Raw genomic sequence first — 12,993 nt, 5'->3', positions numbered from 1 at the left:
GTCGCGAGCACTTTTTTATCGCGTCAGTCTCGTTTTCTTTTTTCCCTTTCGAGATATCCTGACACGGTAATCTGTCGCTATGGTCCAGCAAAAAGTCACTCGGTTGGAGCCTTGGAGGGCGCGTCGATAGGAAATGATAAGCAACACGACGATTACGACAAATGTATAAGATCTGTTGTGAGAAAGAAAGCGATTGCGTATAACTTTCCCATTAGATTTCTTTTCTTATATTCGAGCTTGTGGAAAAACGCAATTGGGTTGCTACGCATTTTTTAATCTGCTGGCGATTCGCAGATTTTTACTGAACCAGGTTTTTCAAATATAAAACAATAAATAAAAGAAAAAAGCGATTGAGCTGTTATCTGTTTAAATTCAACGTGGGTTTGTTTCTATTAGGTTCAATCTCTCAAATGGATCGTTTCTCTTAATTAAAAATTTCCTTAGAGATAGAATAATAATCGTAGACTAATGGCCAAGGAATAATTTTATTTAGGTCGAACTAACTCGACTTTTCTAATTGAATCTTTATAGTAAATATAAGTATCCTAGTATTGTTATTTTGTTTTTATCTAGAAACCCGCGAAAGAAAATTTTATACGTTTCTGTTACTTATCATGTTTGTATAATGATTCATCGTAGTGAAAATTTTCGATTAAATAAGTCATGAGACCGTAAAATGACAAATAGAAACTAAGTTTCATGAAATATGTATCTCTTTATATTCACGTCAATCCTCATTAAAAATGTTGAACACATAAATTAGCGGTACAACAACTTTAGATAAGAAATATTAATGGATAAATAGGATTTCAAGAAGTTTGGCCTTTAAAAGTTTCTACGTATTCCACTAAATCGTTAAACGTTCTAAAATTGTTTCAATGATAAAATCGTTATTTATTTCGAAACGGTAAAAATGTTTCGTAAGTTATTACGTATAAATTTGTAGGGCTTTAATTGAAAAACAAGTTGTAGGTGTTTAGGAAATATCGGTATGTCACATATTTTAATAAAATTGAATGAGACGCATTTGGATAAATATATTGTAAATTAGAAACCACCGATTATGCATCAATGTGTACCAATATTGCCGATTAAGATTGCAATCGATATTTACAATTGATAAACATTATTTTAATTAAATAAAACTGTACTTGTATCAATTATTCCTAACGCGCTGGTTTTTAAACATTTTCTTCGTACATTAAATAAAACACCTTTTATAGATGAATTAAATAATTTGTATGCATATAAATGTATAGATATACAAAACCAAAAAATACACTGTTATATACATTTTTGTCGTATTGTTTATTTTTTTTTAAATTATTAGAAAATTATTGCGATATGTTATAAAAAGTAGGCTGAAAAAAATAGCGAGTAGAATGTTGTTAACGTAACACTAGTTTTTAATGTGCAAACTTTTTTGCCATATTACCAGTGGCCAGGAAGATCGTTACGATGAACGAGCGAACGGATACGCATGTATATACTTCGTGTCACCTATCGACGTGGAATTTTTATATTTTTTTTTTTTTTTTTTTTTTTGAAGGAGAAATCATATTTCTCGCTATTTTTATCAGCATTTTCAGATATTCATGGCATGTATGCATGCTTTTGCCTATAACGCACATATATTTATTATTATTTTTATTTCGAACTTTATCCTTTTGTCGCGTTAATTATTATATCGTCAGCAAACATGATCATGCTGGATTTAATAAATTCCACATTTATTCTTCCCCCATGCAATATTCATTGTCAATGCAAATATCGAGATCCGATGGAAAAAGAGAGCGGAGAGCTCGAGGAGAATTCATTAATTTACGAAGGGTCGACGATATTAAATCGTTAAAAGGAACAACGAAAGCATCGACGAAAGTATACCAGTTGCCAATTTCCACGGTAACCAAAATATTTGCAGATGTTTCCTTTGTCAATTATCTTTGCATAAGGATCGAAATTATTTAGAAGATTTAACAGTCAGCTAAATAGTAAAATATTTCGAATTATTATGTTATTCCAATAATTACTATAACAACTCTCAATGTTTTATCTTATGAATATTTTTATCGTTAGAAACTAAAAGACAGCGAGTTTGTATTAGTTTCTGTGGAATTAATTAAAATTTCGATAAATTAAATTGGATGGGAAGCTAGGAGAATCGATACAACTGATACAATTAGGCAAATGTTACTTCTTTCGTGGCGTAGTAAAACGACAAAGGAACGACCCGAGTTATTTATTTGTTTAATATTTAAATTATCTTCCATCGAAATTGTTAACGTATTTTATTATTGTTATAGGCCCATTGAAAACAAAATACGTTGATATTGATACAAATGAAAAATACAAGCTGCCTCTATGCGCATAGCTTAAAAATCTGGGTTCAACATTTTATTAAATTTTCTCTAACAAATAAAACAGCTTTCATATGTAAATATTTTTCGCGTTTTTACTTAAAATAATAGAATAGTAAGGTGTGCATGTGTGCATATATGTTGTTTCATTTAAAAAAAAAAGCTAAAAAGAGGGAAATATCTGGCAATAGAATATGAATAGTACCATGTATGTTGGAAATCCCATATCTCTTTAAATCCTATACTAAAGAAAACTTGTCTTTAGTCATAAAAATTTGCAAGAAAGTATCTCGTAACATATTACAAAGCTACTTCTGGTCGTTTATTCTACTCTTTCTATCCGTGACATAAGATCGTAGAATGGAAAGAACAAGACAGCCAATGTTAATGCCATATTTAGAGTGGTTTCGTGCCGAATAATGAAAGTTTAAGATAAAACGTATAAAGATCGATGATATAACCGAAGAAACCAAGTCTTGCTTGCTGTTTGCACAAAAGCCTTTCTTAAGGCCAACTCCAAACAAGATCCACGTGAAAATCCTGTGAAAAATAGGCACGTGATACGCCAGCGACGTGTGCGAAAGCGAAATGCATATAAACGCGAAATGAACGGTGTACAATAATTCTAAGATAAATCAGTGCGTATCGAGTGTAATCGATTAGAAAATAAACTAATATACAAATTTATTACGAATGTTTAGAATATTCGAAACGAAAGCTTAGAATGGTTATACCACAAATGGTGGATTTGTTCGAAACAAGGACACTAACAGCTAGTTTTCTGAATGTAATTTCTACATTGTTTTAATAGGATCATAGCTCTTAACAAAGGTAAGTTTACCAGGCACATTTATAAAGCTTGGTCAAATAATTGGACGTCCAGACTCTTAAGGAAATGCCTCCTAGTTAGTTTCCAACTGGATAAATTTGTGAAAATATTTATGGTTACGGAGAATTTAAACGAAGGAACATTCAAACGACCAAACTTCGAAAATTTTTGCTTTTCCACTAAAAGAAACGATTCAAAGTAATTTTCAATCCAATAAAACTGTGTTTATACCGTATCCGAAAACCAGAGAAATTCCTTTTAATTTTATTAAATTTACTTTTGCTTTTCTTCTGCCTCGACTCGTCGCGTTATTCGAACGTGCAATTGAAGCAGCATCGGATTGATCATGTGCCGAGAAGACTAAACGAAGAGCATCTTGTTTACCTGTTACTATCAAGAAAATTGTTGCTTCAACCAGATAACAGCGTATTTTCAGCACGCTCGATCCTCCGCCTATTCCTTTAACGAGTTTTAATCGTGCCAAAGTGGATGGAATAATTATCTAAAAGGACCAAGAAGGTAAACAGGGAGGAAGTAACGTTTTCTTTACTCAAGACAAAATACGTTTGAACGGTCTCTTTGCTGCTTTCCACAAAAGCGAGAAAATTAAGGAAACGATACTAAAAGCAAACCCAGGCATACGTTTGTCATGTAAATACACAATTTTCACTGCAGCTTGGAAAAGCTTAGTCAAACTAGCAAAAACTATCCTCTTAATCATCGAGATACACCGACTAATTAATTTCTGGTTAAATATTATACTATTCGATAGACACGCCCGTAACAACACCTACTTTCCAAGGTGAACAGCCCTAACTTTAGCGTAATTAGATTCGTTGATCCACCTCATCTCTCACCTTCCCTCTTTGCCTTTTCGCTTCTCCCTCTTCTCTTCTATCTTTCGTTGCACTAGTTAACATACCGTTTTACATTAATCTTTCTATGCATGTTCAATGCACCAACTACTCGTTGCATCGATCGTCTGTCTTTTATTCTATCAGTGTCGTTCATTTTTAACGAAGAAACTGCGGATCTCTTTCTTCGGAACAGAAACGATGCACCTTTTAACACTTTGACTGCCATACTAAAATCACGTGTGTCGCTCAGGACGCCACGGGAGTATTTTTATTATTCAAAGCATATAATGGCAAAATAATAATAAATTGATGATGTAAGACAACATTCTTCCCCAATGGACCGTTTATCTTATTGGTGGTCACGGATGACTACTGTGACGCCTTGCTAACAGTTGATAGCGACATATTATAACAAGGCTTCGTTTATTTCAACAAACCATTCGCATTCGCTGTTTCGTCGTAAGCAAAACGTCCAGAATATATTGTTCAAACGTGTAGAAGATACTAGTAAACAGTATTTGCACATTTTACATATAATAGTAAAGTATGTTCACACTTCTAACTTCAATTATATGATTATAAAGCAGCATTTACGATTATTTTCTAAGCTGTGTTTATAATAATATTCATAGATTACCCCTCAAAGATATGGATGCAAACACAGTGCACCGTTAGATGCAAGATTTGTTCTCATTTTTTTTTTTTTTTTTTATTGATGTTCTAATAAAAATGTTCAATTGTTCAATGGGGCACTTTTTATTTCAAAGTATCTTCCATTGATCGGTTATATTCAAAATGCCCTAACTTTCATTCAATTTTTACAATTGTAAGAAGTTGAAGCGTTCCGGTCACCAATGACCAATGACCAATGATGTCATATATGACCAACGTGGCAGTCAAAGTGTTAATGTGTTTGCAGCGGGATCGACCATTACAATGGGTGATTAGCAACTCGGTTGAAATTCTCGGTTTAGTCTCATCATTTTTAGAGGACGCAGTGAGTCATTTATTATGTTGGCTAAGGTTTGCTTAATTCCGATACTTGGTGCTAATTTACCGAGATTTCCAGCGTATTAATTAATTATCGTTTTAGTGGTTTTAGAGTTTCTAGAATAACGCGCGGCGAGCTTTCCAAAGGAAAATGAAGCTTCTGAGTGCACATACTTTCTCCGAATGGCCGAGTGAGTTTACGTTCCGCAAAAGGAACGCGCGTCGGTCCAAGGTAATGCGCTTGCGAAACGTAACAGCCTACGCGTACATACTTGAAATAACTATTTAACATAGCTGCACGCAACAAGCTTCAAATTAAATTCATATAAAGTTACTTATTCACGTTAGAATTTTTATTCAATTACGAGAATAACTGGTAGCTATTATAAATTATACGTACGTATTAAAATTTGTTTTATCGTTGCAACTGATTCTTAATCGAGAAATGAATTTTAATTTACCAATTTAATCTTTAGCTTCTCGCTAAACTTTAATTTTGATTCTATCGCTTATTCTCGTAATTCTCCCGAGTTCTTTTGAATTTAGGACGAAGATACTTCGTAAGTTACTTTCTACCGACAGATTTATGGGTCTGTAATAAATATCGGACACGTACTACCTCAGAAAGAAATGTAGAAACCATGCAGAAGACAAAAGCTAAATGTGTATCTACTTTTGAAAAATGTTTCTACGTAGAAAATATTTTACAGAATGTAGCGTTCTTAGAATAATTAAACAGCAAATTTTGTATGCTCTTGTAATAATAAATTCACTACTTTATTTTACGCTCGAACAGACACATACATGAATATTATTTGCATGCATCTATAGTACAAGGTTGAGAATAAATCTGACAAAAATTACAACTTACAACAAAAATATTTCTCCATTATATTCTCACAATTGTATTGTGTTTGAATAAATTTGAATTCATTTCTATCAAGAAACATAATCAAAAAAGATTTCTCAGTTATTTTCTTCTTCAAGGCTGTAAGTGCGACAATTCTATTATGCGTCAGACAAAGTTAAACATAATTCACTGTCACGCACATAACATGAAGAGCTATTGCATAGATACTTAGATATGATAAGATACCCAAAAATATCGGCCACTCGACCAAAATAGCCAAATGTATATGAAAGTGTACGAGGTAAATGAAAGTATCAAAATCTTCAAACGAAGGCTTGGTGTTTCGATGTACGCGAATAAAGGGCGTGAAATTACATTCGTGATTGCAAATGATCTCGTTAGTTGGTTGATCATGCCGATACTTTCGTACCGTGTTGCTATCGTTGTTACACAAGTTACGTGACCTGATATTAACATTTCGGTGCGTATGTTGTTGTTTAAACCTCATTTACTGCGATTAGCATTACTTTACATGCTGGTGAAGTTTTGCATATAGTAATAATCGATGTCATAAATATTCATGCGAAGAAATAGAATGTTCTCTCTCCCCTCTTTCGTCGCATTTCTTGCGATTATCACATGCATTCTTTGTATTTTTTAACCTTTACTGATCGTTAATAATGCCGTTCGATTATGCACGAAAGCTCAATTAACATAAAATTTAGTGCAAAAGGAAACTTTCTCAAGGAAAATGCCCGCTTTTAAATTTATCGCATCGCTGTTTTCTAAACGCGTAGAATATTTAAACGCTCGATAACTCACGCGTAACTTTTACTTGCGCCGTTAACGATTATATGTTTCGTATTGCTGCCCTTTAAAATGTTTCCACTCTATCAGAAACAATCCGTTAAAGTCCAATACATCTTATTCGTATTTTATGCCGCTTTTACAAATAAAGAAACGAACATATCACGACTCTACTTCCATCGAAACGGGAGAAAAACGTCTTACGGATGCTGCGGTTTCGTTCTTCTGCCAAGAAAAGGACATTTTCCTCGTAAAATATCGGAACATAGCCTAAACTATAATATAACTGAAATAGTTATATTAACTATACAATAACTATAATATTAGCTATATATAAATGTAATATAATTATATTTGACTTCTACAAAGTCTTCATCAGTTACGTCTTTCCATTATCTTCTACTTTTAACTGCTTTAAATTTGTCCATTTTTAGTCATACAGCATCTTCAAATATAAAAATAGTAAACAATAATGTTAAATAAAAATAACGTATAAATGAAAGCGCCAGAGCTATTCCAGATATTTGATAGTGCAGATAGTATCTGATAAGCACAATGGAAGTGTCCTAAATCAATGTCAAACAACACAAATACTAATCTACGATTCGCCAGTCCCGTGTAGGTTTCCGAACGAAATGAGAATAATTAAGCTAATCGATGTAATTTAGTATGTGAATTACGGTATTCTACTAGACTGTGATTTGGACAAACTCGAAAGATCGATCTACGCTTTATTGCCCCATTGCTTTATTACGCATTGGATTGTTGTACCGATATAGAGGGGTTCCGTTACAAGCTTTAACGCGTGACTGTTAATTAAAGCTGATTGTATTGTTAATATAGTCCATAAAGAACATAGCATAAAACATAGACATAATTCTGCGGGTGAAATCACGGAATAAAAATGGTAAAAACGTATCGTATATATTTTGGTGTCGTTCAGTTTTGCTCTCGAGTTTTAACTCTTTTTGTACTTTGGCTGCTTCCTTTTTATATCTGTGCAAGAAGTGCCATTAGTATGTTCTAAAGTTTCTGATTAAAGGTAGATGGAAACCATTTATCGTACTCGTGTTATAAGTGTTTAAAAATGGTAAGATTTAGAAACGTTTCACGTAAAATAGAAATATTAATCCTAACGTCTACTATTTATAAGTGTTCGAACGATGTAAGACAAATGTATCTTGTTACTAATTTATTATCTTTTCTGAAAGAAACAATTGTTTAAGTTTCACTGGAATTTTCTTCTGTAATTTTTCTATTATCTCGTGAAACATGTAAGCCGTTTTCTTTATTTTTGAACTGAAATTGTATTAAGAAACACAATCCTTTAAACCTTACTTCTATAATCTCTAAACTTTATACTATTTAAACTTTATCTCGACATAATTCTCTTTTCCATCTACCCTTTTCTATGAAACCCACGACGCTTAAAGAATGGAAGGATGATCGAAACTCAGTTTTATCTGATATTAATCTTCGTAAATCTCCAACGAAGTATTACTTCTTCTTACATGCTCTTTTCTAAATACGCACAGGTACCATTTTTTATAGTCCCATTTGTTACTAAAAAGAATAATTACCATTGTAGATTCTCTATAAAAACCAAATAATCAAAATCAGCAAATATACGATCTACGTAAATAACACGTAAATCTAACGTTACATAACCACGATACAAGCATCGAAAGTATATCAATTATGCAAACGATGAAATCACATACCAACAGCGAAAATCAATCCCACCGACCTCATGATTTCTGTATTTAGATATCGGCTTTATAGCAAACAAAAATCAACAGCAAACAGTAAATACTATAGGAAACAAGGCAACTGGGATTTTCAACCAATTTTAAACGATAAATTCCGCTATCTCGGGAAGAAAACTTCTTTCGAAATTGTCTTACATCCAACAAACGGATCATTTTCTTTAACGAGATCGGGGAACTCGAGATTTCTATCCTCCCTAGCAGAGCTCACTGGCCTTATTGTTTCAACGATATCCCGACGTTCTTCGACAACGCGAAACGACCCGGTAAGAAACCGTAAATCGAACGATCGACTTGAAATTTACGACCAGCCATGGATCCGTTTTTATTATAAACCGATATAGATAAGAACCATCGTGTAGAGTGGTGTGATCAACTGTAAAACTTCGTTCAGATTATTCCAGTCACTGAAATCTAAGCAATTTCACTTCAACTTTGTACTCGTACGAGTCCACATGTGCGAATTCAACGTCAACGCGACTCGTACTTAAATAAGTTGATCAATTTGAACGAATCTGTTCCTTTTTGGGCATCGATCTCCTCGATAGAGAGACGTGACTGCTGAAAGGTAACAATTTTCTTTAAAAGTTTCCTTCGGAAGAAGAATTACCCAATCGATAGCTACCGAGGTCCATTGCAAAAAAGTTTGTAACTTCATTACCACTATGAACAGTTTGAACCGAGAAACATCGAAGAAGGGAGAAACTTTGTAGAGAAACTTCAAACGGGGTTGAAGCCAGGAGCGTAATTATGTTGATACGGCTGGAACGCTATTGATATTTGTGAAAATGAAAGGTAATGACATATTAAATTGACTGGAGTTGGGATTTTTTTTTTCAAAAGTTCAGAAAGTACCATTCATTCTTCTTTCAACCTAGAGAATAAAAGAACCTTTAAAAAACTTACTTTCTTTTAAGAGACTACGCCTGTTTTACCTTTTCTTTCTGCCTTTGTAGAATACCGTTCCTTGTATCCTTCAAAATATGCAAAATACAAACAACAAAGTTGCAAATAGATGTAAATAATTTTTCAAGATCTCTCCTTCTATTGTAATCTATGAAAAACGAAATAATTTGTTCTGTTTAAGTTGAACTTTAATCAATATCACGAAGTTATTCCCTTACGCATCATAGAATATATAAAGCAAAATGATCTACCATATACGCATCAAATATTAATTAACTTCTCAGAATTAGGTCCTTCTAACATAGCGTACATACATATATAGGATGAAGTAATTTGTAGCGTTAAAGTTAAACTCCGATCAATGATGTTAGGTGTTTATAACGTAGCTATAACCGTATAAATTCAATTTCGAATGGCACGTATCAAGAATCGGATAGAGACGGGTTGGTTACATTTGAACCTGTGTAAGATGAATCAGATCTAGATTAGGTATAACTGAACCGAGTCAGGTTTGAACTACATAGGACTATATTGGACTATGTTTCCGGAGTACATCTAAATTAGTTCTCAGTTACATCTGGATAACGAGCAATCCAAGTAGAAGTTCAATAAGAAGGGAATTACTTCCCAAGAATGTGGAACTGCTTCGACGAAACTACTTCCAATGGATCTCATTGACATTGCGTAAAGAAAACATTTCATTTGTAACATCTTTCGCACAGATTACAAATCAACTAATTATCCGATTTCCTACAAAATCATAAAATTATAAAATAGAAGTCTATAATATATAACTAAATTAGCGTGTGCAAGAGAGTGCAGATTTTCAAAAAGAAATATATTGTCAGCCCTTGCTGCCCTAATACTTACGGCGTATAGCGTACGTAAGACAATAAACCAACCGTAGTAACGCTACAATCTCCACCACGCTAAATCCATTAACAATTAGAAAAGGAAGCTGCTCCACCTATTCCCCAAACACACAATCCACTAACCAAACGCGTATCCTTTTCTAATCCAGGAAAGATCATTCTCCTCGCCATTAAAAGGCCCATTCTATCGCACGAAAGTCCAAGTTCCAGTAGTATAACCCGCGTTATGGCGCGACAGGCCACGGTCTCCGTTATGGCTGCAACGTGAAAAGGAAGGAATGGAAAAAAAGAAAGGTAAAAAGGGAAGAATGGAGGAAAGAGTATGGCGGTTGGCCACGAGTCGTTAAAGTTTCGCAAGATAAACGACGAGTGGCAGCAAGCTAGAGGACGAGTGATATTACGCGCGAAAAGGCGCTCGAGCTTGCACGACCTAGAAATGGTTTACCGTCTACGTCAATGCCGAGCAACGGAGAATAAGGTTTAAACGGGATAGTAGGCAGCCACTTTAAGGCTGGCGATAAAAAAACAGATCGACCGACCGACCCGTCTTCCTGCCTCGAGAGCGGTGGCGAGTGTTATTTTAGAATTAAGGGCAACTGCCGACGCGGCAATCGTACACAAGGCCGATACACAATCGAAAAAACAACGTTTGTCGATGATGAGTCTGGTTCCGAGAGGAAATTATTGTTCCAGGTGTGCGCGGTTCCAAATATCAGCGATGACCGACATTTGGTATCCAGGAATAGTTTAATAGGTTTCCGGGGACGCAAGACGTTGATGATTCATAATTGTTCGTTACAGATAGAACGTTTCCTTGGATCGCTGTCTTGGGGAAAACGCAAAGGAGAAATATGATAAATACACTTTTATTGATTTTCTGCATTTAATGTTGGTATATGATTATGATTAAACAACTTTCATATGACATAATTGAAAACAACCTGTTCGATCCAAAGATACCTGTCTTAAAAGTAACTGATAGGTTAATGTTTCGTGAAAGCTAAATAATATAGGTGTAATTATTATTACTACGTAACGCGAGGAATAATATTATTATTCGAATGATGAAAGTATAATATAAATGTTCTTGTTTGTACGAGAGAATAAAGGATGGCGCTAGGGAACGAATTAAAAGAAGACATTTTCCACATGAATTCGTCGCCACCGAAGGAAACAGTCAGCAAAATTGAATTAACGGTCGTCCACGGTAAGCACGGAAGACAATTTACAGGGGACTTTTTGCTCGAAGACTTTCGATTTATGGGGTACGAGTTTCACCTCGTTCTCGGAAGGTAATGAGCTGGAATCTTAAAGACGTAACGATAGAACGTTCAAATGAGTGCAAAAGTTTAAGCGAGGCACGATCAATTTTATAGAACTTTACAAGTCAAGCATGAATCGTTCAGATTTTACATTTAAATTGGCTACTTTTTATACAGTTACGTGATATAGTTCAACTATGTAGGATGCCATATTACTTGTAATCTAAGCAAAAAGCTTAACCGTTAAACAAAAATTCATTAATGGGTGAAATTTTTGTTATGAAATATTTATCCCTCTTAGGGAATATTCGTGTAAAAAATATTCAATCTGAATTACGTGGGAGATCAAAATTACAAACACGTGATAATAACACCTAGAATAAGCTTGAAAGCATATATGCATTGTGTGTCAGCATTCCTTACGCAAATATTCAAGGTTTTAACCTTCAACTTGTTGACGTGTTCTGAAGGTCATACACGAAACCTTAAACTAATTTTGGAAGGTACAAAGTCATTAAAAATAATCTATTCGAATCACATCATGTTTTGGAAAAAAATGTAATAAAGTTAAAATATTCGAAGACAATCATTGCTATAGAGCATAACCATTGTTGAATTAACTGCCATTACCTTTTATACGCGTGATTCAATCGCATTATGCACACATATTACGAGCCAAACTGCCAAAAAAATTAATTTCAAAAAAGATAAGAAAACGAAATTGACATCATACCTTTCAAACGAAGTATACGTAAATCTGGTGATTTTCTTCTGAAAACAACAATTGGATGTTCTTTGATAATGTCCTTCGAAAGATCTATCTCCGCGACGATCAACATTAACGATATTAAGCAATTTCGCGACACTTTCTGCGAAATCGTCTCGACCCTTTCTGTGCCGGTAAGCAATTTCCACTGAAGCCGCCGACAAAATTTGAAAATTGCCGATCTTGATTGACCGACTATTCCAGTCGCTTATGAAACGTAATCTGCCAATCAGCTTCTCCCGCGTTCTCCTCCGTACACTGTACACTAATACACGTTATCCACAAGTAATACCGGACTGCGTTATATTTCCAGAAACTACTACGACCTTTAATCTTTATTTAGAACTTTTCCTGTCTTGGAGGATTCGATGCATAAATTCTGAAACACAGTTCGTCCGTAACATTGTTCAAGAAACACTAAATCCCCTCGAACGATACACGTGCTGCGAAATAATTCTACTATTTTGATTGGTATACTTTCAAAATTTCCGATGCGTCGATAGTGGCGCCCTAATAAATTTTGACATTTTGTTCTATAGTGATCGAACTATGCAACAGATTCTAAAATGCCACGCGATCTTTTATGCGTTGCCAAATTCTTTTTACAAAATTATTTTAATCCTTTATATTCACAGTTGCTTGAAAATTAAGAAGAGATTTTCTTCCTTCTGAAAATTTTAAGGCTTACAGACATTACGATGGTAATAACGCTCCATACACTAGTTATGCAT

The 12,993-nt window shown here is 34.3% G+C and overlaps 1 protein-coding gene across 5 annotated transcripts in view; it reads right to left on the bottom strand.

The window, feature by feature from the left end:
* Positions 1-12,978, bottom strand: part of Dh44-r1 (Diuretic hormone 44 receptor 1) — a 76,322-nt gene extending 63,344 nt beyond the window's left edge. For 3 of the 5 annotated variants that reach the window (XM_072000682.1, XM_072000683.1, XM_072000684.1), the window contains exon 1: positions 12,230-12,976. Coding sequence is in view for 1 of the 5 variants with exons in the window: in XM_072000687.1 (XP_071856788.1) it covers positions 12,230-12,335 (106 nt within the window). In the remaining 4 variants the exon portion in view is untranslated. Of the gene's footprint in view, positions 1-12,229 lie in introns of all 5 variants that reach the window. The other 2 variants (XM_072000685.1, XM_072000687.1) reach the window with 2 other exon arrangements.
* Positions 12,979-12,993: the final 15 nt, after the last annotated feature.

This window comes from Bombus fervidus, chromosome 3, assembly GCF_041682495.2.
Source record: "Bombus fervidus isolate BK054 chromosome 3, iyBomFerv1, whole genome shotgun sequence".
Classification (NCBI taxonomy): domain Eukaryota; kingdom Metazoa; phylum Arthropoda; class Insecta; order Hymenoptera; family Apidae; genus Bombus; species Bombus fervidus.
The sequence above is the reverse complement of the archived record's forward strand: the minus strand, read 5'-3'. Positions and strand labels throughout refer to the sequence as shown.